This window comes from Crocuta crocuta, unplaced genomic scaffold, assembly GCF_008692635.1.
Source record: "Crocuta crocuta isolate KB4526 unplaced genomic scaffold, BGI_CrCroc_1.0 scaffold96, whole genome shotgun sequence".
NCBI lineage: Eukaryota > Metazoa > Chordata > Mammalia > Carnivora > Hyaenidae > Crocuta > Crocuta crocuta.
The window spans coordinates 533,759-560,641 of record NW_027531522.1 but is presented as its reverse complement, the minus strand read 5'-3'; the positions used below and the strand labels follow the sequence as shown (position 1 = coordinate 560,641).

Here is a 26,883-nt window from a genome sequence, read left to right as displayed (position 1 = left end):
GTTGCCATTTTTTAAAAAATATTTTTTTAGCTATTCTGTGTGGGTGTGTAGTGGTATCGCCTATGGTTTTAATTCAGATTTTCTCTTGTCAAAGGCTTGAGTACCTTTTCAAATGTTTATTATCCATTTTTGTGAGGTGCCTGTTCAGGTCCTATGCCATGATTCTCAGCCTCTTATCAGAGGGGAAATGTGGCTTTCAGAATATCTCAGCTTCAGTTTGTGATACCTTTGTCTCTTGGATCTTGGCCCCTTGAGCCCTGGTTGCCTCCATAGCTCTCCAAAAACCTTCACACAGATTTTTTTTATCTTTATATTTTAATCCAGGTTTTCAAGCTGTTCTTGTGAAGCTTTGATCTAACTACAAGCTAGTCTGTCATAGGAGGAGGAAGAAATCCTGCTAAATTCTTCTGGATAATAATCTGTTCTTTATTTATTTATTTTTTAACATTTATTTCTTTTTGAGAGACAGTGAGAGTGGGGGAGGGGCAGAGAGAGAAGGAGACACAGAATCCGAAACAGGCTCCAGGCTCTGAGGAAGCATTCAGCATAGAGCCTGATGGGAATCTCAAACCCATGAACCGTGAGATCATGACCTGAGCCGAAGTTGGACTCTCAACCGACTGAGCCACTCAGGCACCCCAATAATCTGTTCTTTAAAACCAAGTAAATAGATTCTTCTAATTTACAGACCATAAAAAATAGAAACATTTTTTAAGTTGCTGATATTAAGTATTTCCATTTTCTCAGTGTTTGATTGGATAGTCTACCTTCTGTTCAGTTCTTCGTGTGAATAGCTACTTCAGCATGCTGACCTTAAGGCTCTTGCCTTGTTCCTGAAGTAGACTGTGACCATTCCCAGACTGATTTCATGACTTCTAAAAGGGAGGCTTTGTAAATTTTAAAATACCCGCAGTCCCTTTATAAAAGCTCTATGCTGAAACCCTTTGATAGATTTTAGCAGAAACATTCTTTTTAAGTTTACACCAAAAGAGTAACAAATCCTAGAGAAGAGTATTTCCAGAGAAAGTTTCTTAAGGAAATACAACCTGGAAATTCTTTCAATTGCCTTACATTTTCTCCTAAAGCAGTGCCTCAGACAGTTAATTCAAAAATCCAGGTACACTGTGTATTTCATTTGGGTTGTTAATTCTTTTTCAAATGTAATTGTCAACTTTTATGTACAGTAGTGAATCCCAGAACAGAGTAGTGAGTAACTGATACCTGCTTCCACTCCCTAGTCAGGGCTATATCTGTGGGCCAACAGGCTTGATCATCCTGCCCAGGCGGCTTACAGTGCCGTCTAGGAGCTATTTCAAGAGTTAGTTAGATATTGTGTGAAGAACTAGATTTAACCGGAAATTATGAAAAGAAAAGACTGAGACTCTGAACAACTTATTTATTCTTCTCAAAAGGTTTCAGAACATTGCATGTCTTTCCACTGTTGACTTCTATAATGAATCTTCACTGGAATTCACTCCATTTACTTGACTTTAGCAAATGTTGTGGAGTATCTGTTTACATGTTTAACTTGTGCTATGTATGGAGGACACAAAAACAAAGATCATCTTTGCCCTCAAGCAGTTTATGGTCTAGCTGGAGAAAAAGACATATACAAAAATAAGGACAGCATAGCTTCCAGCTTTAACATGAGAGAGATGAAGGACAAAGACTATGGCATGGTACAGTCTTAAGTTTACGTCCCAGTGTGCAAAATGGTACTGACAGCACAAGGGAGCTTCAGTAAAGGTGTATGTGGAGAATTTTAGTTTTTTAATTACTGTATTACTTCATTATACACAAAGTTAGGAAAATTTCAGCTCAATAGAGCAGTGAAACTAGTAACTGAGCAGTCAGGTAACCCATTAGTCCTGACTCTGAGGAAAAAATATACTCTGCACAGATGTACAGACACAGAGGGAGTGCGGCTCAGGGCAAACCACAGATCTTCCCTGTTGACAGATACTGACTATAGAACAGTCTCACCCTGATTTAGGATATGAGTGAAAAGAAAAAACCAACATTGTGTTTATGACAAAACATTGCAGGACCCTGACAGGAAATAGCATCTCAAAGACGTCATGGACAGTATATCAATTCAATTAATGAACTGCAAGATTCAGAAGAAAATTGTAGAAACTCATTACCTTCGGTAGAAGACAGTGAGATATGGACCAAATAAACCAGTAGAAAAGGCAACAAAGAGTAAAAGAAAAGAGGATGGGAGGGAAAAGAAGGGAAGTGGGAAATCAGAGTCGGGTCTGAAAAGCCTGGAGGTGAGGTGAAGTACTAGCTTCTGTGCAGCAGATGGAGGGCAGGGAAATTTACTGAAAAACTTCTGTCCAAGCATTCACCTGGAGAGTTTGGGGGAGTTAGCCAGGGGACAAGTAGAGGGGAAGCAAGCATTCTATACAGTGGGTTGTACAAAGTCCAAGAAAAAAGAGGGACATGGGAAATAGTTGCATGGCTGGACCATGAAGAGGTGAGGGAGGGGTGAGGAGGGACAGTGCATTCAGATAAGTTGGTGGGGAAAAAAACTGGTCAAAATAGCATATTGGTTAAAACAAGTCAGAAATGAATGTTTCCAGTCACCAGTTCATACAGGTTTAATTGTATGGGATTTATTTAAAATGCATTTTTAGTCAGTTTCCAGCATTCAGTTATTTTTAAAAATCTAGTTGCAACCACCAATGCCTGCTTTGCCTATTTAGCTGTGTTATTTTTTTTAACTAACTTATTTCTTTTGAGAGATGGGGGGAGAGCAGCAGAGGGGCAAAGAGAGAGGGAGAAAGAGAAAATCCCAAGCAGCCTCTACACTGTCAGTGCAGAGCCTGACGCAAGGCTCGAACTCATGAACTGTGAGATCATGATCTGAGCTGAAACCAAGAGTCAGACACTTAACCAACTAAGCCACCCAGGCACCCCTATTAGCTGTATGGTATTTTTCTTTTCTGTTAAACTGTACTTCCTTGCCACTAGGTGATCCATCTTTCCTATTATGATTAAAGCTATTGCATGGAGTGTGCCCTACTCTTTGTAGGTACACAAGCTGAAACTGAGGCTTCTTTCTTGCACAAAAAAATGATTCATGGAAGTAGAGATGATTAGTGAAATGCCATCTGCAGAAGCTTATGATATGACAGAAGGTTCTGCAACCACTGGTAATAATCAGGGGTGCTGTTCATTGCATTGAGACACTGGGGTATTGTGCTTCCTCCTGCCATCTCCGCACCTGTCAGAGCTCATGGAGGCCTGGCCCCTGGGGGAAGTCGTCATTCCTGGAATAGGTCCTTGTCTTCCTGGCTGGGAGCAGTACAATGGCCAGTGGCATCAGGCCGTTGGTTTACACTTACCTCACTCATCAAGACTTCCTCCAAACCCAAAACTTTAGGAATAGATGTCAAACAAGCAAAATCAGCTAACAATGAAATAGATATAGAAAGAAGGAACTTGAAAAAGTCTGACAGATGGCCCAAAAGTCTTAAAGATGGATAAAAACTTAAGCGCTACTAAATACTTAGTGCATCAGAATCAGTAAGATCTGAGACATAAATGGGGACAGGGGTGGATTTTGAACCAGTTTATTGTTTCTGCTATGATTCTATTCTTGATCCAGTTGTTTTAAATCAAATCATATGGGCCTAGCAAGACTTCATTTAGACTGCAGAGAAGTGGGCACAAGATGACCCAAGGGCATTGTAAACCATGTTAAAGACATCGCCCTTGATCCTCAGCCTTGCAGGGAGCTGTTGAAGGGTGTTGAAGGCGGGGCAGTACCACCATGGCTGCATGATGGAGGATGGATCTGAGAGAAAGCAGAGTGAAAGCTGCCAGGTGATGGAGAGGTAATTACAGAGCCCAGAAAAAGGAGGTGATGATGGAGCCAAGGGAGTTGGAAGATATGTAGGAGGCAGAATTTTGCAGAATATGGTGATCATGAATGCTGGTATAATAGGGAGGCATAGAAGCAGACAAGGGTGGTTTCAGGCTAGGGAATGGAATGGACCCTGATGTCATTCATCGTGGCAGGAAGCAAAGAAGGGAAATAGGTTGGGAGAGGAACATGATGAGCTAAATTTTAAACATGCTGAATTTCCCCTTTCCTTCAAAAAAAAAATCACATTTGACCCTCCATAAATTTAGCCTGAAATTTACACATTTCACTTAAATATTTTTTATCACATGGGTAGTCTTTTATCTATAAATATCATGGGACATGCTCCTCAGTTTTTCCTTGGGTTATTTTCCTTTTCTCCTGATATAATGGAACCCTTTCCATTGCTGAGATTTCCATCCGACCTTTTCTCAGAGTCCAGGGCATTTACAGAGGGGTAGACGATTTTTGGAGAGAAACCAGGTTCTACAAATTTGTGAACTCAGAGATGCTTATTTAAAAGCCATCCCGCCAGGGGCGCCTGGGTGGGTTAGTCATTTAAGCATCCAACTCTTGGTTTAGGCTCAGGTCATGATCTCCTGATTTGTGTGTTCAGCTTCTATCCTTCCATAAAGCCATGGGTCTCCCCACTGACAGTGCAGAGCCTGCTTGGGATTCTGTGCCCTCCCTCTCTCTCTGCCCCTCCCCTGCTCTCTCTTAAACATTATTTAAGATGTCTTAAATAAACATTTAGAAAATAAATAAATTTTAAAAACAAAAGGAATTCCACTAGGATGACTGGTCTGTACTTTGGGAGGTAATAACAGATCACCCCATTCAGAAATGAGGAAAAAACAGAGTAATGAATTCTCCTGGTTGCTGTTATGCCCTATTCTGTTTAAGAACTACTTATCATTCTTTTGGACAGTCATTGCTCTGGCTTCACTCCCAAGAGGCAAGAACCACATATGAGCCTAGCTATTGAAACTTGGTGAAGACCCAAGACAATCAGTGATTCTTCAGAGAGCCACTGCTGAAGCCTGAGTGCACAGGATCACTCAGATCACTTAATCACGGAAACAGAGAGTATGCTAACTAGAATTTTTTTCAGTGTGATTATTGAAATGATTCAGAGGCATTTCATGGGATGAAAGTTAGGAAGCATGACCAGGCCACCCAGGGGCTGGCACTGGGAACAGAAAGTTGTGGGGACCACAGCTGGGGCATCTTGGGCCCAGCCCTTCCTTGGGCCTCTATCCCTCTGTCCCTCAGGAAGCAGCGCCCGTCCTCTCCCTCTCTCTCCTTTGCTTGCTCCTCTCTCCCACACAGCCTCTTATGGCCAACATCAGATGGTGGCTGCCTCTATGAACGCGTGTCAAACTTTTGTGCTTGCATACCGCCTGGAAGAAATATGAAAAGCTTTATGCCACCTCACATATTTGTATGTTGATATCCGGAATTTTTCAACACTAGTTTAATTAGATGCAAATAATGCAATGACTAGCATATTATGAATTTTGACATCTTTAAAAGCTATCCATTGGAGTCTAAATAGTTTCATGACAGTTTGCTTTCTTTTCCATGTAAGAAGTGCATGAATAGCTTTTTGTTAATAGACTTTTATTTCTTGGAGCAGTTTTCAATTCATGGTAAAATTGAGAACGTTCCCATATACTTTCTACACATACATATCCTCCCCCACTATCAGTATCCCCCACCACAGTGGTATATTTGTTACAGTCAGTGAACCTACATTGATCGACCCAAGTCCATAGTTTACATTAGGGCTCACTCCTGGTGTTATGCAACAAACCATTTTAACATTTGGGAAATTTTATATTGTTCCTTGTTTCTCCCCTTGAACTATTCCCATTCCATTTTCTCCCCAACGATTTCTCCTATTAAAATATATTTTTATGCCTAAAAGTCTCTGATTGAGCTCTCTCTCCTACTTCTCTTCAACAAATTATGTTTCTAAATTGGTATGTAATTTTTTAATTTCCTGTCATCATAAGGCACTTAAGTCTTAAAGAATTACACAGTTGGTTAAACAATTTTAAAACATTAAATTGGTTAACAATTTTAAAAAATGAAAATTATAACTATTGATATTAATCTTAAAAAGTAAAAATCTTGGGGGGAAACATCTCTTAATGAGATAAATAGATGAAATCTTTTTTCCCCTCTGATTAGTTCCAGGACAAAAGGATGAATGTTCAGTTTCAATTATATTCCTGCTTTTCATTTCCATAGAAGTTAAGTACTTTTTATAGATGCAGGCAGTGAGAAACCTTGTTCACATAAATATGTGGAATAGAAGAGCTTGGTGAGAGCAATGCCATTCAATTCCTTGAACTCCTTCCAAGTTACCTGTCACTGAGGGATCACTGATGGTTCTTTTAATACACTACATAACGTGATTAGGTGCCTTCCATTGTGTAAAAGCAAAGAGTTAGAAACCACTTGACTTCCCAAAAGATTTGTTTTGAGTGGTAGTCTTTCCCTCTCTCAACACCCATGTTTCAAGTTTTCCCCTTGTTTCGAGCCTTTGAGCTTCCCACGCAGGGCAGTAAGCATTCTGTGTGGTTGTGAGGTATGCCTTCTCTTGGGAAGTGGTAAAAGGGCCTTCCATTGTCAGGAAGATCCATTTTAGAAAAGAGTATGTATGGAAGTTGAGGGTGTGGAAATTGATACCCATCTACCCTTGGAGGGGCTTCAGTATATACTCCAAGGGGGACACCATTGAACACAGCCTGGCCTTGAATGGTGGCTCAGGCTCTCCCACAGTTAAATTAACTGTCTTCTGCTTCTGAATCTGTCACAAGTATTATAAAGTAATGATTTGTGTCATTTTCATCTTCAGCCATTAGGAGGCTCAAGGAAGGTGGGTGTCATTGAACTTCTTGTCAAACAATAAGGACACTTAGCTGATGATAGCCAGTGAAGTGTATATCTCAATAGGGACAGACCAAGAGACTCTGGAAGCCTCCAGCAGGAGGGTCTTTCAAGTCCTTGGGATCAGAAACAGCCTTCCTGAAGAAGCGCTGTTTCTCATGTTCACAAAGGGAGGGGAGATTCCAAGCCATAGAGAAGGATTATAAAGGCCTATCATCAAGACTATGTGCCATGTTCAAGGAGTAGAAAGTTACACTGAGGCTGCCATCGAGAGCGCTATGGGGAAAGTGGTGCATGGGGCCAGACTGGTGGACCTGACAGGCTGTGCTGAGGGTTTTTAGTGACAGCTTCGTAAAACATGGTGTTTTCTGTTCAAATTTGTCTCTACCAAACTGCCTCTCACTGTAAAGCAGTATCCTGGAGTGGCCAAGAGTGTGGGTCCTAAAGTCAGACTGGTGAGATTTGAATCCTGACTCTGTTGCTTGTTAGCTATGGGTCCTTGAGCAAATTCCCTGACTTCACCAGGTCACTATTTTCTTGTCTGAAAATGAGGATAATTTGTTTTTAGAAATGTGCTGTGAGAAGTAAAGGCCATCATTCACACAAAGTGTAATACATATCATTATTTTAGTTTGCTTAATTGTAGAGAATAATCTGGAGAAGAGAAGCGATGGAAGCGTGTGAGAGGACATGTCTCCAGAAGGTGTCAGTGGTGCTCTTAGATTTGGGTGATCACAGTGGGGCCAGGCCAGACTTTAATCTGGGACAGTGGTGTTGCATAACTTCACAAGTTTTTGTGCAGGGAATCAAAGAAGTGTGCATAGGAATCTAATCTCAGGCTACCTGAAGGTGTTCAGGACAAATTAAGGAGGTAAGGATTTAATCCCTAGGTTCCCCATGACGCCAGGCATTTGCTCAAGAACTACCAGCAAACACATCTACATTGAGCATCTACATTGTATTAAAATAAAGCCAGGGAAGGTGAGATGCAAGGCCAGGGGTTGTCTTCTGGATATAATGGGCAGAAGGAGAAGAAGCATTTACAAGCTAGTGGAAAATAAAAGCAGTAACCAGCATTGTTTAGGAAGTGAGGTCCATGCAGAGGACAGATGCATACCATGGGGGCATGTTTGGCCGTGTGTCTGGAGGCATGGGGCTGGCAGCCAATGAAGTACAGCTAGGATACTATGGGCTGCTGAGAGGTGTTCAACACCATATTCTAAGCCCCAAGACAGAGTTGTCAGGGATCGAGTCCTGTTATAGCCTGGGCTGCCTTGGGGGTGATTTAAAGAAGGTAGGTTGATGGGCAGAAAAACTCAGGTTGAGGAAGGAGAGATGTCAGTTCTAGTCATTAACAATTGTGGCTGTTCTATAGTTGAGAAAGTCTCCCAAGGCTTCAAGTATCCCAGAAAATTAAGCAACTCTTCAAAGTGAAAGAGTCTAAAGAAATTGTTTTATATTTGTATTTTGCATTTCAGGTAGGCCTGATGACTAGAAGAAGACAAAAAATGGATGGGGTGAGAGGCACTGTGGAATCCCATAGGGAATGGAGGATAGGCCTCTGGGAACGCCCACTCCCAATAGTTATGGGGCCTGGGGCAAGAGTAGACTGAAGGCCTATAGGCAATATATCTATATATTTAAAGTTCTAAATCAAGTGAATAAACAGTTAAACGTGTTCTGTGTTCCTACCTGTGTGCCTTCATAATGACCTAAAAGTTTGGCCTTAGTATTCTTAGATTTCTTTTAAGTTCTGTGCAAGAAGGTGGTGTCAAGGAGGTGCTCATGGCCTGCTCCTAGACTTAGCCCTCCACCCACCCCATCTATCCTGTCCCACCCGGGCTTGCACACATGATGTGGACACTCCAGCCCAGAGAGTAGGCTTCATACAACTCATCACTCTCCTGCAGACAGCTGCCCCTTGACCACCCTCTGGCCTAGATGCACACACTCACCATGCCATCTACCCTCTGGAGGATGGGTATAGGGCAGAGCCTCAGGGCCATTTGGGCAGGGAATTCCAATGTCCTGAGTCTGTGGAGTATGGACTGAAATTTGGAGGTCATTGGCTCCAGGTGGGCATATCCCTTTGGCCCCATAGACTTGTTATCCTGTTAGTGGGGGAGTGGCTGAGTGAGAGTCAAAGCAGGGACCCTTTAAAACATGGAGTCAGGGGGCACCTGAGTGACCCAGTCAGTTAAATGTTCGACTCTTGATTTTGTCTCAGGTTGTGATCTCACAGTTCGTGAGTTTGAGCCCCGCTGTGAGCTATGTGCTGTGAGCACAGAGCCTGCTTGAATTCTCTCTCCCTCTCTCTGTTCCTCCCCCACTTGTGCTCTCTCTCTCTCAAAATAAATAAATAAGCTTAAAAAAAAATAACGTGTAGAGTCAGGATAGAGAGGCCCCTCTTGCCAAAGTGGTACTGCTTCTTTTGGGTAAAGCAAGTTGGGACAGAAAAACCTTACTATCTAAGAGGAACTTTATTTAAAAAGCAGCTTCATTTCTCTGTGTGGTTGTCATTAGAAAGGTTCCTCTTCCCACTTGATTGGAATCACAGGTAGTCTGCTATTCCTCAGTAAGTGCCAGATGTTCAGTGGAAGTCAGCTGGTACCTGAAGAGTTTTGTTTCCTCAGGGTTATGCTGACACGTAGCCCCACTGTGCAAAGACCAGTGATGTTGCCTGAAACCAAAAGAGAGGTTTAGGGGCACCTGTGTGGCTCAGTCGGTTAAGCGTCCAACCCTTTATATCAGCTCAGGCCATGATGTTGCTATTGTGAGATCCAGCCCCTTGTTGGGCTCATCTCTGAACATGAAGCCTGCTTGGGATTTTCTCTCCCCCTCTGTCTCTCTGCCCCTCTTCTGCTTGCTCGCTCGCTCGCTCTCTCTCTCAAATGAATATTTTAAAAAATAAAAACTGAAGAGTGTCTCTGGTGGTAGAGAAGTCTCCGGTATTAACATCAGTCCTTCTTGCTAGGAACCCAAAGAATCTGTTTTTCAAAGAGGGTATTGGCAAATCAGTTAATATAAGGTTGCTTGCTTATTGAATTGCTTTTTATTTCTTTTAATAACATTTTATTTTTCTGACTTCAAAAATAATACAATGTATTATAAAGAAAAAAGTTGACAAATAGAAGAAATGAAATTTAAATTACCCATAATCCTCTACTCCAACAATAATCATTGTTGATAGTCTAGGCAGTTTTCATTCCCTTATTTGTTCTATTCCTTAACTGAAATTGGGTAGTGACTGTGGTTTGCTATTGGTTGTGCAAGTGAGGAACAGAGAGAGAAACACATCTTCGTGCTTCTCTTCAGGTGCAGAAGAGTGCCAACCACTGGGGGGAACCTTACACCATGGTATCTTTCTGCCATTCCTTTCCAACTCTCTCTCCTGCCAAGGTTCATCCTTGACTGTCCTGGACCAGGCCGAGCAGCAGGAAAGTCTTCCAGTAATCACATTTATGGTCTCTTTTATGGCTTCCTATTTTAAAGGAAAGTCTACCCTAGACTTCAGTGCTCTAGATCCACTCACCAGCCTGTGTGGCCGTTTGTATCAGTCAGTGTTTGGTGCATATAAACAACCTCAGAATCCCAGTGGCTTACAGCCACAGACATTCCCTCCCTCCTGACTCTGCAGGTCCTCATCCTTGGCTCCAGAATGTGGGTCAGATGCAGGTAGTTCACTGGTTTCTTACTGTCCTCACACCAGCAGCCACCTGTGACACACACTTCCCACAGCGACCGGCTAGAGTGCAGGAGAGTAAGTGGAGACACACGACACAGCCTCTCAAATGCCCTGCTCTGAATTGATGCCCTCTCCCTTTCCCCCACACTCTGTTAGCCAAAACAAGTCATGTGGCTGACCCCAGCTGAAGTGGGGCAAGGACATTAGATCTGCCCATTGTAGGTGGGGGAGAAGCAGTGTCCAGGCACCCGGTGATGGGCCTTGAGTGGATTCTGACCCAGGCAAGAAGAGAAGGATCTGAAGTGAGGGTCTGGTCTTCATCAGGTTTGCTGTGTTTATCCCCAGCTGTAGCCAGACTGGTTTTTCACCAGTGGTTGGAAGACCCCCAGTGTTTAACTACCTCCATCCCTTTGTACGTGCTCTCCTCCCTGCCTTGAATATCTTCCTTATTCCTTTTCCCTCTCTGAATACTGAACATCTTTCAGGCCTAGTGCAAACTTTGACCTCCTCTGTAAAGTCTTCCTTGGCCATTTCAGTCTACAGTGATTTTTTTCCCCTTCTGAAAACCTATAGACATGGCTCCTTTTGAATTTATGCAGTGTCTCATGTAGCTCCCCATCTAAAGATCAGTCACTATCTATTTATAGATATCTTCTCAATGGGACAGAAAAAGATTCTTAGTCACAGTGATGTTTTACATAGAGTACTCACGAATATTCGTTTCTGGACTGAGAACTGCTTGGTTTACTCTTTGTTCCAAGAAGGTGGTATTACAAAGTAATGTATTCTCTCCGTTTCTTTCCTCTACCAGCTGCCCTGAAATCTTGCATTTTCAGTTGTGAGAAAAGAGAGCAAGCTGTAACTGAAAGTCTCATTTCCTATTTTAAAGTTCTGTTATTATTCAGCTCAGATTGTCCGCAGTTTCCATGTGAAACAGATAAGGAGTTAACTCCTGAGTCCCACTGCTTGCTACAGAGCAGCTCAAATTGAGTTAGCTGACCACACGACTGATGAGAAGTTCTGACCCAGGGCAGTGGGTCCATTCTAAGGACTAACCCTCCCTGAACTCCAGCTCAGATTTACTTCATGGGTTTTTTCCATTTTCTTTAAAACAAAAACACTGTAGGGGCCCCTTGGTAGCTCAGTCTGTTAAGCGTCTGACTCTTGATCTCAGCTCAGGTCATGATCTCACGGTTCATGAGTTCAAGCGCTGCGTAGGACTCCATGCTGAAAGTGTGGAACCTGCTTGAGATTCTCTCTCTCTCTCTCTCTCTCTCCCCCCCCGCCCCTTCCCCTGTCTCTCTCTAAATAAATAAATAAACTTAAAAAAAATTTTAAATACAGTGCTCTATTAGTCTCAGGTGGACAATATAGTGATACAACAATTCCATACATCACCCAGTGCTTCCCATGAAAAGTGCACACCTTAATCCTCATCACTTATTTCCCCAATCCTCCCACCCACATCCCCTCTGGTAACCATCAGTTTGTTCTCTGTAGTTAAGAGTCTGTTTATTGATTTGTATCCCTCTTTTTTTTTTCTTTTGCTTGTTTGTTTTGTTTCTTAAATTCCACATGTGAGTGAAATCATATGGTATTTGTTTTTCTCTAACTGACTTATTTCACTTAGCGTTTTAGTCTCTAGCTCCATCTCCGTTGTTGCAAACAGCAAGATTTCATTCCATTTTTATGGCTAAGTAATATTCCTCTGTGTGTGTGTGTGTGTGTGTGTGTGTGTGTGTGTGTGTGTGTGTTCTTTATCCATTTATCTATCTATGGACCCCAGGCTGCTTCCATAATTTGGTTCTTGTAAATAATGCTGCAATAAACATAGGGGTGCATGTATCCTTTTGAATTAGTGTTTTTGTACTTTTGGGGTAAATACCCAGTAGTGTGATTCCTGGATCATAGGTAGTTCTATTTTTAACTTTTTGAGGAAGCTCCATCCTGTTTTCCAAAATAATTGCACCAGTTTGCATTCCCACCAGCAGCACGTGAGTGTTTCTTTTTCTCCGTGTCCTCACCAACACTTGTTGTTTCTTGTGTTAATTTTAGCCATTCTGACAGATGTGAGGTGATATCTCATTGTAGTTTTAATTTGTATGTTTAATTTTCTGATAATGAGTGATGTTGAGCATCGTTTCCTGTGTCTTTTGGCCACCTGCAGTACACTCTTTTCTTCAAATTCATTGTAAATAAAAATCATGCAGGAAGTGTGTTGGAATGCAGATTTCCAGGCCCTGCCCCAGAGGCTCCAGGTCCATAGATGGGGATCCCAAGAACATACATTTTATTGAACGTCAAGCTAATCTGGGGATCATGCTTGCAGGAACATTCTTATGACGTATTTAAAGATTTGTGTCTAAATTCAGGAGAGCCCTTAATTTAATCACTGTGCTCCAGAGGCGTATGTTCTAGTTTTAATACATTTTTTCATGCATTATTTTATAAAACTCTACATTTTCACATAAAGTCCTCAGTGTTTTAATTATGACACTGGTCACTAATAATAATCACTCTGTATATTGATACCTCACCTGTACTGGATATGTGAAGATTAACCCTTGGATACTCGTGATTTTTTGGAAACTTACTCATTTAACATTTAGTTTCAGCCCTCTCATTGATACTCAGTATTAACAAGGTATGATACATAGATTAATACAAACCCCACTTAGAGACTGTGTACCCAGTCATGAATGCTTTAGAACCATGGTCTTCCCTGTCGTTGTGAGGCTAGTTCTCTTTCCAGAAATGTCCTTTCTGCTTCTGTCTGTCCTTAGAAGTTGCCAAGCGGCAAACTCTGTGCCACAGTTTTCAAACTGAATAGTTAGGACTTAATGTTTATAAATACCTGGATTTCAAGTTTCTCTTCATCAGCCGGAATCTCTAGTCCATAGGCCCTTGGGAGGCTGCATGACATCCACAAGCCACACCCAGGCTCTTCCAGCACATAGGGTCTCCCACCTTCTAGCATTTGACACCTGTTCCAGACAATTAACAATGAAATGTTGTCCTCTCCTTTGCTAGTGTTTTCTGTCTTATGTTTGCTTCCTCATTGATTGTGCACAAAGGGAAGAAGAGAAAGTTTTACATCAGCCTCAGTAGTCAGTCCTTGGTAAACCTTCAGTAGGTGTTTGGTTGACAGATATCATATGCTGTGGTCCCCACTTTTTTTTCCTATAGCTGCATCTTCTCTCTCCAGCAAACAGTGAGTCCCTTGCAGTAGCTAGCATGGCAACGAACCCTTAACTGATTCTGATCTTTTAATATTTTTTTTAGAATTTTTACTTGGATAACAAAGGAAAAAAAGAAGGGAAGGAAACAAGTGAGAAAATGAATGCTAAGAATAAGGAATCCTTACTTGAGGTATGTGTAATTCTGCCGAGTAGAAGAAAAGAGAAAGATGTTAACTGTATCTATTTTTAAATTATTTGCTTCTTGGAACAATGGGATATTCTGAGACACACTGAAATTTTAACTTGGGGTTTTAAAATCAAATTATTACTAAATTATAGCTATTAAGATAATTAAACTGGTTCTTTGAGTCGTTTAAAAGTATGGCTTTAGACTATATTTTACTTTCATGAAGTTGGGTTAGTGATTCTCGACTAAAACACTTAGGAATCCACATAAAACCCGTCTCTTACCATTCCATGTTTTTCATTACTGAAGTCTCCCCAGAAGTCAGATATAAGGATTTCCAAACCTTCTTTACAGTGAATTCTAAGATGTTCTTTCAGTAGCCAGGTGTGGTAAGAAGTGTAAGCTTTGCAGTTAGGAGACCTGACACAGGTCTGGGTCTGCCATTGAGGTTCGGGTGTTAAGGGGCAAGTCCAAGAACTTCAGTGCCCTGGATCATATTGAATTACAGCGATCCAGGGCGGTAGTGGAAGCACGGGGTCGTTTACTGTGCAGATGTTCTTGATTATCACTATAGGGGCGTGTTCCAGAAGCTCATTTGATGGTTGTTTTTTTTTTGTTTGTTTTTAACTCCTAGTGAGTTTTCACATAGTAACTATGCTAAAAATCAGGGCTCTATTCCCAGCACATAATGCAGATGAGTGCAGAGATCAAAGGTCTGTGGGGGTGAAGAAAACCTGTGTAGGGCTCCAGCACAGGTTTCCTTCACCCTCAAAAATGGCTTGAGCTTTTCTTGTGTTAGTAGATTTGAGGCTTCTTCTGAAAACTCAGATGACCTGGTGAGCTCTGGGCCCCCATCCATTCATGCCTGGAGCCAGTTCGCTGACATTGACTAGCTCCCTCTCTCTTATTCACCAAGATCCGGCCAGGCTCCCGCAGAGGTCTCTCTCCCCACTACGTTCTCGCAGGCCTGTACCAGATGGAGCAGGCACCAGGACCTTCTGCCACTCCCAAGGTCCTGAAAAATGTTACAAATTCTGGCTTCTGGGACCAAGATCCAAATACCCAGTGGGTATTTCCCGCAGAGGCACAACAGTGGGAAGGGGGACATTCTCTGCATTTACCAGACTCCAGGTTGCATCAAGGAAGAGAAAACACCAGGTGTGCCCAGCAGCAAGGAGATTCAGGTTCTGAGTGTACCTAGCAGTGATGGTGACTGACAGACAGGGAAGGGGAGAGTGAAGTTTCCTAACACAGCCATTTGTTTTTAATCATCAGCTGTCCGTAACTCAGGGACAGCTTGTGCCTTGATTTATACAATTGCCTGAATAGTTCTTGTTCTAGGACTTCAGCAGTGTATTAAAGGCTGGATGTGAAAGAAAATATGAAGCATATTATGCTATGAAAAATCAGCACTATCCTGCTTTTTAATTTGGGCCAAATATCTGATTGAAGAGCGATATGGGGGAGAATTTGAACAAAAATGTGTCCCAGCTCCGCTACATATATTTTTCCTGGCAGGGTACAAATGAAAAGTTATTCTACATTTATGTGATGGAATAGAAGGTGGTTGAGAGTTACAAAAACAGAAAGCCAAAAATAAGTTTGACTATTTGAACTGGAATAGAATGATAATGTACTTTTTACTTCATTGCTTTTAAAAGAAATTTACTAAGACTTCATTATATGCAAGTTTTGACATTTGAAAATCTATACATAGAGAATTTGCTTTGTCCCTCTCCTTTTCCAATACCACAGTACCAATAATTGCCTTCTTCATTCTTCAATAAGAAAACTATCCCAAGAGTAAGTTAACATACACATATTTATGTGGAGGATTATATATTCTAATTTTTCTGTTTACTAGCAGTAAAATAGCCATTTGTTTACTTATAGGAAAAGGAATACTTTTTCTATTTTCCAACTTATAATAACAGAAATAGCCTTTATTTAATGCTCACTTTTACAGTATACCAAGATTGTACTCATAACCTTTCTTATGAAGTTGGGCTATTATTACTCCATTTTTGCAAGTAAAGGAACTGAGACTTAGTGACTTGCCCATGGTCACAAAGCTAAGTGGTGGAGAAGCCAGGAGGTCTAACTCAAGAGCTAAGATTCAACCACCATGATATCCTTGCCCTCTTTTGGCAGACGGTGTGCAGTGTAAGTGCATGCATTCAGACTTACAGACAAATGACTTTTCGCTGGCTTGGCTAAAAGGCTGGTTTGCCTTAGTTTGTTTAAATGTGAACAGAAATTTGTGTTTTTTCTTTCATGTGTTCTCCATAATCGAAATCTCAATTTCAGGAAAGTTTCTGTGGAACATCCATCATTGTGCCAGAACTTGAAGGAGCTCTTTATTTGAAAGAAGATGGAAAGAAATCCTGGAAAAGGCGCTATTTTCTTTTACGGGCTTCTGGAATTTATTACGTACCCAAAGGAAAGACTAAGGTCAGAAAAAATAAAGCAGTTTATCAAAAAATCATTTTATGAAAATGAAACTGAAGAAATCCTCAGATGGCAATTTAAACATACTCCTTTACTCTGAGATTCGTGTTACTATAATGTTTACACAAATACATACCCTATTCTGACAGAATTAACAGAAGTCCTTTTGAATTTTTCCGTAGCTTTTTCCTGAAGTTAGTAAAGGATTTTATCTATTTTGAAGTCAGGTTTCAAAAATTATAGCAGCAGCACTTTTCTAGAGAGTAGTTTGTTTCTTTACATACCTATTTCTGAGGACTTTTTCCACCTGTATTTACTCTTGTGTTCTATAGTCTATATATAAACTTCTATCTGGAATCATAGAGGTATAAGTGTTGACAGATATACATGAAGATTGTAGCCCTTATTCTCTGAACATTTAAATTATTCTCTGAGTTATGCTATATGCTTTTCCCTGACTGTTTTAGGAGCGGATCTTAGCTCTCATTTAACTTCTATTTGGTGATTCAGGATTAATTATTGCCTCAGATCTACAAGCATATCATAAATTCTTCATCTCTGAAATGAATTTAGACTCTCATTCTGACCATTAGCTTTTCCTAAGACCTTTTTTTAGAGACTTGGGGCATTTCCATTTTTTGCTTACCATTAAAAAGCTTTAGGATACCTCTGTCCTCTATATCTGGGGTATGCTGAAGCATTTTGCCTTCACTGCTGAATCCAGGGCACCACCAAATGGCATATGTACAAACTGCAGGCATCTAATAAGACTTGACCCACATTCCCAAGCAGGTGAAGTCATGGGAAATATCCAGATCTGCCCTTCTAGTTAGAAGACTCTCTTATGTCTGTGGGAATGCAGGAGAGGCATTATGGGTAATGCTTGGTGGAGGGCAGCTAGTGGGCCTGCCTAGTGTCAATGTTAGAGAACTGATACCTTCCCATTTGTGCCACCTTCAGTCCAGCCCCACTCTGGGGATGTAACAGCTGATGCACAAATTATTTTGGAAGTGCTACGTCTTTGGCATTTACATGTAAATGAGATGTATAAGTAAACCTGTCACAACACATTTAGTGATAAAATTAGAAATGTTCACATTGGTTTTGGCATGATTACTTTCTCTCACTGCTACTATTAACCTTGGAATGGAAGGAGCCAGGAGTCAAGAGAAAGAATAAGAAGCAGAATTTTTGGAAATGAAGAGACAAAATTCTATTCACCTTTATTTTAATTTTTTAAAATTTTTTATTTTAGGGAAAGAGAGCCCAAGTGGGGGAGAGGGCTGGTGGGGGGAGGGGGAAGAGAGAGAGAGAGAGAAAAAGAGAGAATCTTAAGCAGGCTCCACGCTCACCACAGAGTCTGATACAGGGATCTATCTCATGACCCTGGGATCATGACCTGAGCCAAAATCAAAAGTCAGATGCTCAACCAACTGAGCCACCCAGGTACCCCAAAGTCTCTTTATTCATTCTTGACTTGATTTTCTACCAGACGATATAAGACACTCAACTGAAAAACTGATAAGACCAAATAAATATACCAAACAAGAAATTAATTTTCTTTTGTACAAACAATATGCTAATTAAAATATAATGTGAAGTATTTCATGCATAGTAGAAACAAAAAATACAAAATACCTAACAATAAACTTAACAGGAAATGTTCAAGACCTATATGGCATAAAATATAAAATTTAATGAAGGAACTGAAATAGAACTGAATACATAGAAATGTACCATGTGGTTAGATGAAAAGATATGAATTCCCCCCAAACTTTCGTTTTTTTTAATTTTTTAATGTTTTACTTATTTTTGAGAGAGAGATAGAGACAGTGTGAGCAGGGGAGGGTCAGAGAGAGAGGGAGATACAGAATCCGAAGACAGGCTCCAGTCTCTGAGCTAGCTGTCAGCACAGAGCCAGATGTGGGGCTCAAACCCACAAACTGTGAGATCATGACCTGAGCTCAAGTCAGATGCTTAGCCAACTGAGCCACCCAGGCGCCCCCTCACCAAACTTTTTATATATTAAATCCCAAGAAAAATTTCAGTAAGATTTTTTGACTTGAAGTTCACAGACTGATTTTAAAATTCATCAGAAGAGGTACTGTTCCAAAAAAAAAAATGTGAAGAACATTGAGGCAGAACCCCTCCTCCTAACATTAGATAAAACTATAGTAGAGAAAACAGATGAACACTGAGATCTGATAATATAAGGAAAAGTAAAGTGAGCATTTTATAGCAATAGGGAAACAGTATGGTATTTAATAAATAGCATTGAAATAATTGCGTCACCATTTGGAGAAAGTAGTTTCCTACCTCATATCATACTCCAAATTAAATCCTAGGCTGATTAAATCTATTTAGAAAAAAATGTTAAAAACCTTCTTTTATCTATATTTTCTTTTAAATTTTCTTCTAAAAAACATGGGTTAATATTTTCATAATTCAGAGTTGGGGAAACCTTCTTTAGCAAGACTAAAAGCTTAAAATTATAAAGGAGAAAATTGACAAATTTGACTGTATAGAATGTTGTTTAATTCTTTACAGCCAAGGATACCAAAGAAGTTGTTAAAGACTAGCTCTGGAGTCAAAGAGTACATACACTTCAGCATATATAACCAAATATGAATATCCATAAAATATAAAGACCTCAACAAATCGATAAGAAAAAGATAAACCTACTCACAGAAAGATGGCAATGCTTATTAAGTGAGAATTTACAGAAAAAGAAATATCAGTAGCCAGTGAACAATTAAAAAGTTGCTCTGTCTTACTAGTAATCAGGGAAATGTAAATTAAAAAGTGAAATATTTCTTCCTATGGGATTGATAAAATTAACAATATTGGTAATATCCAAATTTCAGCAGGACTGAGTAAGAAAAGTGGGCACAGTCGTGCTCTAGAGGCGAGAATGTAAATCGGTACAGCCAAATTGGGGGACGATTTAACAACATCTACTCAAATATAAAGGGGAATACCCTTTGAAATGGCAGCTGCACATTTAGCAATCTGTCCCATGGAAATATTTGCTCATATGCACAGTATTTTTTGCAAGAGCAAAATATTGCAATAACCTCTAGTCATTTTGGGTAGAATGGCTCAATAAATCATTGCACCTGTTCAGTGAGATGCTGTGCAGCCATTACGTGACTGCGAGGTACCCATTCATATGTCTTGACATAGAAAGACCCCCTCTTAAGAAAATAACAAGTTCATAGGACAGTATAGTAAAATTTCATTCATATTTTTCAAATTGTGTATGTGTATGTATGTATGTATGTATGCTTGTACACACAAAAGTATATAAATGTTCACCCAGAAGCATTTGGAAGGGTACTTCCAAACTATTAACAACGGTACTTCCAGAGAAGAGACTGGAATTAGAAAAAAGGAGTGTGGAGGAAGATTTTCTTTTTCTTATATATATGTCTAATACATTATTTTTAAAAATTATGATGAACATATTCTATTTTTTAATTAAAAAACACAAGACTTTGGAAAGCCAGAAGAAAATATCTTGCAAGAAAAAAACTGTGCAACCATATATAAAGGACTAATTGTGCACTATGGTGTAGCAATCCTGCCCTCTATTCTTTATTCACTAACCTGTGAAGGTAAAAAAAAAAAACAAAACAGTAATAGAGCGAATTTGTAACAGAAGTGTAACCAAATATGTAGATTAGAGGTTGCAGTCCTCACAACCCATATTATACATGGAGGAGAGGTTTCGGTTTCCATAGCAACACCACCAGCACTAATGAGAAAGCATGAAAGGAATCCTTTTTCTCTGGGAAAAGTGCATGAAGTATGTGCTAATTTACTGAGCATCAGATTTACCTTATTGTTCATCCTGAGAAGGACTTTTTCTTTTTTAATGTTCAATCATGAAATCCATCACTGACTTAGAATGGCAAAAGCTAAAATGAAATTTCTGACCAGATGGTCAGTCACCTTATCTTGACTGCATCAATAACAATGACTCAAGGTTAGGCAGTCAGCTCTGCGCCTGAGTCCACGCGCAGGTGCTAGAACAGCAGTATAATCTTTTGCTCCATTTCTGGGTTTATAGAACACTGTTTCGTCTTGAGTGTGCTCATTTACCTCTTAAAATGCAGGCTTAATTTTAGAAGACTTATACTTGATAGATGCTTAAAGAAGTTACTGAAATTCAATATTTTTCTGCTAAAATGTAATCCTTAGTTGTGCCATCAAGGACGACCTTGAAAAATTAGCTGTCAACTCAGTGAAGGTGATTTTGTTTCCCTTCTCTTTCAGACATCTCGAGATCTGGCATGCTTTATACAGTTTGAAAATGTCAACATTTACTACGGGATTCAGTGTAAAATGAAATACAAAGCTCCCACTGACCACTGCTTTGTTTTAAAGGTATGTCATAAGTCCTTGGTTTAGATTTGTGAACAATTTGAGTTAATATTTCCTTTTAAGGAAAAAAATGTTAAATGCTCCATAATTAACCACAAGTGTATCATAGGAAACATGGAAGCATTTCTACCCTCAATTCCCTTTTCTGATTCTAAAACTTTAAAATGAATCTGTCCAGGCTTCTTCGTCACTTATGAAAATGAAAGCTCTCCATTTTGAACAAATTTAATTTACAGTTTTTCAGCTCTTTATTGGGCTGTTATTCCACTCTAGGGAGATTTTAGAAATTAGGAACTTGATAAGATTTCCTAGAAAATTATAGAAAATCCATAAAGTAGGAAAAGAAAACTTCTTCTAAAAATAACATTACTGGGTCTTGACACTTCTTAAGGTATATCTTATCAAAAGGCAATTATCAGGTATTTGGCAGGATTTACATTAGCACTGTATTTTGGAAGGTTGGGCAGAAATAACTGTTTTGTGCCATAAAGTTAACAACTGACTCCCTGAAATGGATTCAGGGAATTTATGTAGCTGTTTGTTGCCTCAGACACCATAAATTCCTCTCCCTTCTCAGCCCCTCAATCACATCTCACACCAGAGAGTGCTGATTATCTAATTCCATAGGAATGGCCCACCGCTATGTGCAGAATTTCTCCTTTCTGAGAGTCAGGGTCCTCATTTTCCATCCAGGGTGGAAGCCTGTGGGGCAGGTGTTAATAAGGCCAGGTTCCTGTAGGCCAGTCCCCCACGACCACCCCCGCCCAGGAGGAACCGCATCATCACGCTTCTAGAAGTGTGTGCTGGCAGACTCCATGTGTGTGCTTGTGTACTCCTTGGCAAAGCTGTCACCTCTCCTGAGGAGGTGGCTCAGAGTCTATACGTAGGTTTACATCGTTTCCACAAATGAAGGACAATACTTAACATTTACTTTTGTAGCAAACATATTCTTTGTCAAGGACCACATCATTGGAGATGATCATGTACTCACTCTGTCATTTCAGAGGTGCCCATGCTAGTGCGCTATTGTCACACATCTGTTACTCCAGGAGTTGGGAATCCCCTAGACCCAACCATTCCCCAACCCCTGAATGAACACAGGCAGCCTGGGCATGCATTCATCCATTTGTTCATTCATTCATTTACTCAATATTGATTGAGTGCCAGCCACCTGCTAGGCACTGCCCCAGGTGCTGTTCACAGAAGTGAACCAAACATACAGCAGTCTCTGTTCTCATGGAGTTTACATTCAGTGTGAGGGAAATGGCAATAAACCAAAGTGAAATGAGACATCAGGTAATGATAAGGCTCTGGGGAAATAAAAAGCAGGGTATGGACAAAGCGTGCCAGAATCAGGGCTTCTTTAAATGGGTTGATCAGGGAAAGAGTCTCTAAGGGAATGAGATTTAACAAAAGATGTAAGTAAAGTGATGGAGGAAGAATTACCCAGGGAAGAGCATTCCAGAAACAAGAATAGTAAGTGCAAAGGCCCTCAGGCAGAGGCCTATTTAGGTCATAAGAAAGAGAGAGGTGAAGAGAATGTCCTGCCTGCTTCAGATTCGTACATCTCCTTTTCTGTCCCTGGCATAGAAAAGGTAGTGAGAAAAATGACAAATACTTACATGGCATCTATAATGCAATGCTTTAAGCATTTTACATAAATTAATGCTTGTGTTCTTCTTATCAATCTTTTGAGGTGAGAGCCATAATTCTCCCTCAAGTGTAGATGTGGAACCTGAGCACAGAGACTCCCCAAGCAGTAAGTGGCTGAACCAGGATAAGAAACAGGTGGTGCCTCAGAAGCCACTCTCGCAGATGCTGTTTGTCGGGACACAGAATCTTCTCTGCCATGCCCCATCCCTGCCACCAGCTGCCCTTGAACTCTGTCTTCCTTGTGTTCTTGCCAGAGCCTGTGGCCTCTGTTTGGAATTCTGAGGCCCTGAGAAATGACCAGACAGGAGGCCCTCATTTCCACCTGCACATTCCATTGCACTTCATCTGAGAACCGTTGCCCACCTCTCTGAAGCAGGGAGAAGGTTTTGAGAGAGGTTCCGAAATGCTGCTCAGTAACTGGCTGACTCAGACTCATGGTAGAAACACAAGTTCTAGGGTGCCTGGGTGGCTCAGTCAGTTAAGCATCCAACTGTCGATTTTGGCTCAGGTCATGATCTCACAGTGTGTGGATTCAGGCCCCATGTCAGACTCTGTCCTGACAGTGTGGAGCCTGCTTGGGATTCTCTCTCTCCCTCTTTTTGCCCCTCCCCCCTCCAAAAAAAAAAACATTAAAAAAAGAGAAATACAAGTTCTAGGGCCCTGGACCCACTGACTAAAAATGTTTAAGGATGGGGCCCAGGAATCTTTGCTTTCCATAAGCGCAGCCAATGCTCAGAGTATTAGAATGTGTCCTAACTCTAAAACATCAACAGTCAGGCCTTAGCTGGAAACAAATTGAATCAGAGTTTTCAGCAGGGAGCAAAGGCCTAAACCCCAGGGCTGGGACCCCGAGACCGGAACACTGNCCTTGCTGTGACTGCCATCCAGAGAGGCCAGTGCGGCTCCCGGCATCTAGTGAGAGAAAGACAAGATCCCAGACCCAGAGGCTCCTAGGCTGAGGTATAGACATAGCAAGCCGGACAGGAACCCAGTTTCTCAGGAAGACTCACAAGTTTGGAGGTAGTTCCTGGAATCCTGGGTTGAATGATCCGACCTGACTCGGGTGACCTTGGGCTGCACTGAGATGGGCCATGCTGAGACCCAGGGTATGGGGCTCGAACATTTAAAACCTGCATATCCAAGGCCCGAGGCTTCAGAAGACGGTTGAGGGCCTCCCCGAAGGGGTTTGGTGGGAGGGACAGGGCTCTGAGCTGGAGAAGAAAGCAGGCCTGATGGATATAGAAATGGACAGGAGTCCTTGTTCTTAGGATGTGATCAGTTCTGTCCTCAAGCCAATTTTTATGAGCAGTCACCCTACTTGGTCTGCTCCTAAGCATGCTTCCCAGTACCTTCCTGAAACACTGGGCATTGTTATTAATTTACTGAGTAAAAGTCTGTCACAGTAGAACATAATTTGTTTACAAACATTTGGTCACTTATTTCCCTTTCTAGCCATGATAGGAAAAAAAACCCTCTTGATATCAAAGTATTTCATCAGGGTGAGCAGATGTACAGAATTCAAAGAATACATACATATATATGTAATAAAAGGAATTTGGGATATAGAGAAGCATGTTAAGAGATTGTGTGATTCTGGGGCGCCTGGGTGGCTTAGTCGGTTAAGCGTCCGACTTTCGTTTAGGTCATGATCGAACCCCGCGTCGGGTTCTGTGCTGACTGCCAGCTCAGAGCCTGGAGCCTGTTTCAGTCTGTGACTCCCTCTCTCTCTGACCCTCCCCTGCTCACGCTGTCTCTCTCTCTCTCCTAGAAATAAATAAAAAACATTAAAAAAAAAAAAAAGATTGTGTGATTTCATAGCCATGCACTGATTGATAAATCCAGTCCAGAAGTTTCTTATTCAGGATGACCTTACTGATTGTGACAGTCCATGAGGAGGGGCAGGGGGTTGCTGTCAGGAAGATGGGAGTTTGAGTCCTGGTCTGTCACCTGGCACATTATCAAGACTCTCTACTCCCCATCGCCCACTTCCTCAAAGTGGGAATGATTGTGCCCAACCCTTCTTGTGCAGGTTAAACAATATATGTTTAAAAAAAAAAAAACCTTAGCTCAATGTCTAGAAACAGCACTCATTTATTGGTAGTCATTATTACTACTGCTTATCATTAAATAATATTTTTATTGACAGTGGTTCTCAGATTTTACTGTGCATGAAAAATCACACAGGGGAAATGCTGAAGCATAGATTTCTGGGCCCCCAGAGTTTCTGATTCAGTGGGTCTGAGATCAGGCCCAGGAGTTAGCTTTTCCAGCAAGTTCCTAGGTGCTGCCGCTGCTGGGATCACCCTCTGAGAAAGCAGGATAAACGTCACCTGTCCCTTGGAGGTTGTGCATTTTCACGGAAGAATATCAGAATCCGAAGAAAGGACTCAGTGCTCGAGAATCACGCCTTTCCTTGTGCTCTTTCTTTGATGCACATCCCCATTCTGCGCCTCTGATGAAGTTCCTCCTTGGTGAATTCTTTCTCACCCAATTCTGGGCTAAATGCGATGGGGCAGTGGAAGTAAATATCTTCCAGAAAACATGTGTTAAGATGAGCACTGGGTGTCATATGGAAGTGATGAATCATGAAATTCTGCTCCAGAAACCATTATTATACTATATGTTAACTAACTTGGATTTAAGTTTAATTTCTTCTAGGAGATTTATGTCCCTGTTCAGAGGTAGTGGAGTATCATGGAAAGAGCTTTGGAATTCTGCTCTTTTTCTTATCTTCTCTCCACTTCTTACTCTGCTTTATTTTCTTCAAAGCAGTGTTCACAATCTGAAATTATATTTTATATAATTATTGGATTTCTACACTAGTAGAATATAAACACCTTGTGCACAAGGAATTTTTCTGTTGTGTTTGCTATTATGTTCCAGAGCCTGAATCAGTATTAAATGCTTAATTCAGATCTGTTGAATGAATGAATGTATGCATGAATGAACAGAAAGGCCCCCTGCCCCATTATGCTTTTCAAAACCTTGTTCTGTCATTAATATTAATAATAATGTGCCCTCTTATGATACGGCTCTGTGTTGAGTCCTTTTCATACATTATTTCACTTAATCTTTCAACAACCCTTCAAGGGAGGTATTATCATCTCTGTATTTTAGAGGTGGAAACAGAAACTCACAGAGATTCATGAACTTGGCTAGGGTCACTCATGCTTATTATTAAACATAAAGTGTGTTGTCTTGGGAACAAACTCTCTTCTTATCTTGAATTTCCTAAAGCTAGGATTTAGGGTCAACATTCTCTTAGTTCTGCACCTTCCTTTGCTTAGCCATGTCACATTTGAGGCTCATACAGTTGAGCTCAGTCACTCACTTCTGGTTCTTGAGTCTGCTTTTTGCTAACCACGTCAACTCCCGCAGTCACAGATTTTAGCAGCTTTTCCCTGCTTTCTACTCAATTCAGTCTTCTACCTCATCCCTAGACATTATCTACACTCTTCTCAAAGGGTCTCTCATCTACGAACCTCTCAGCCCACCTTGTCTTCTACTTGGAAAAGACAGAAAAGAGGATTGAGTTGTCCTGGTTTACTTCTTCATATTTACTAATAAACTTATCTAACATAATAATCATTCTCACAACTCTGCACCTCAGGGGAAGAGGCTCCCTTCTCCAAGGCCAGTCCCTCTCCAGCATTAGCCTTTCCCTGGGATCCCACCCTCAGTGACTCCCTTTTGCTTCAGCATCTTCAACCTCTCTCCAGAGAATTCTTCTCTTACACTACAACACATTCAAATATTCCTTGGTTTGGGGGGTTCCAAATCACTTCCCTCAGTTTGATCCACCTCATTCCTTTAAGCAACACCTGCTTCTGCCTTCCCTTTAACTCAGACTTCTTGGGAAAGCAATATGCCTTCCATGTCCTCAACTTTATTCTGTCAATAAAAGTCCTTCATTCCAAAATATTTCTCTCTAGCCGACTGCTCTCTGGGAGGTTGGGATACACAGTGAACAAAACAAAGAACTTGACTGTGGAGCTTACACTCTGCAGGCTTTTCCTCCCTCCTGTGCTGAAACTATTACTAAAGCGTCCAATGAGGGGTGCCGGGGTGGCTCCGTTGTTTAAATCTCTGGCTCTTGATTTCACCTCAGGTCATGATCTCATGGTTGTGAGCTCAAGCTCCGAATTGGGCTCTGCACTGACAGCTTGGGATTCTCTCTCTGCCCCTCACTCTTTACTCACCTCCCCTAAATAAATGAATAAACACTTTAAAAAAGTTTCCAGCGGCACCTGGGTGGCTCAGTCAGTTAGGCGGCCAACTTCGGCTCAAGCCCTGCGTGGTTTGTGAGTTCAAGCCCCGCATCAGGCTCCGTACTGACCGCTCAGAGCCTGGAGCCTGCTTCAGATTCTGTATCTCTCTCTTAGCCCCTTCCCTGATCACACTCTGTCTCTCTCAAAAATAAATCAACATTTAAAAAAAAAGTTTCCAGTGAACAATCCTGGAACAGGGTTTCAAGTGGAACAAGCGGTTTCAGTCCTCAGGCTCTGGCCCTCTTGGCATCTTGTGCATTGGTGATAACTGCCCCATGTCCTCCCCGCCCCCCCCCCCCCCCCCCACCCCCTCC

At 41.2% G+C, this 26,883-nt stretch overlaps 1 protein-coding gene across 1 annotated transcript in view; it reads left to right on the top strand.

The window, feature by feature from the left end:
• APBB1IP (amyloid beta precursor protein binding family B member 1 interacting protein) overlaps positions 1-26,883 on the top strand; it is a 67,912-nt gene that overhangs the window by 21,029 nt on the left and 20,000 nt on the right. Inside the window, exons 7-9 of the mRNA XM_077772450.1 lie at positions 13,734-13,820; positions 16,125-16,268; positions 20,541-20,651. Of these exons, the coding sequence (XP_077628576.1) occupies positions 13,734-13,820; positions 16,125-16,268; positions 20,541-20,651 (342 nt within the window). The remainder of the gene's footprint in view (positions 1-13,733; positions 13,821-16,124; positions 16,269-20,540; positions 20,652-26,883) is intronic.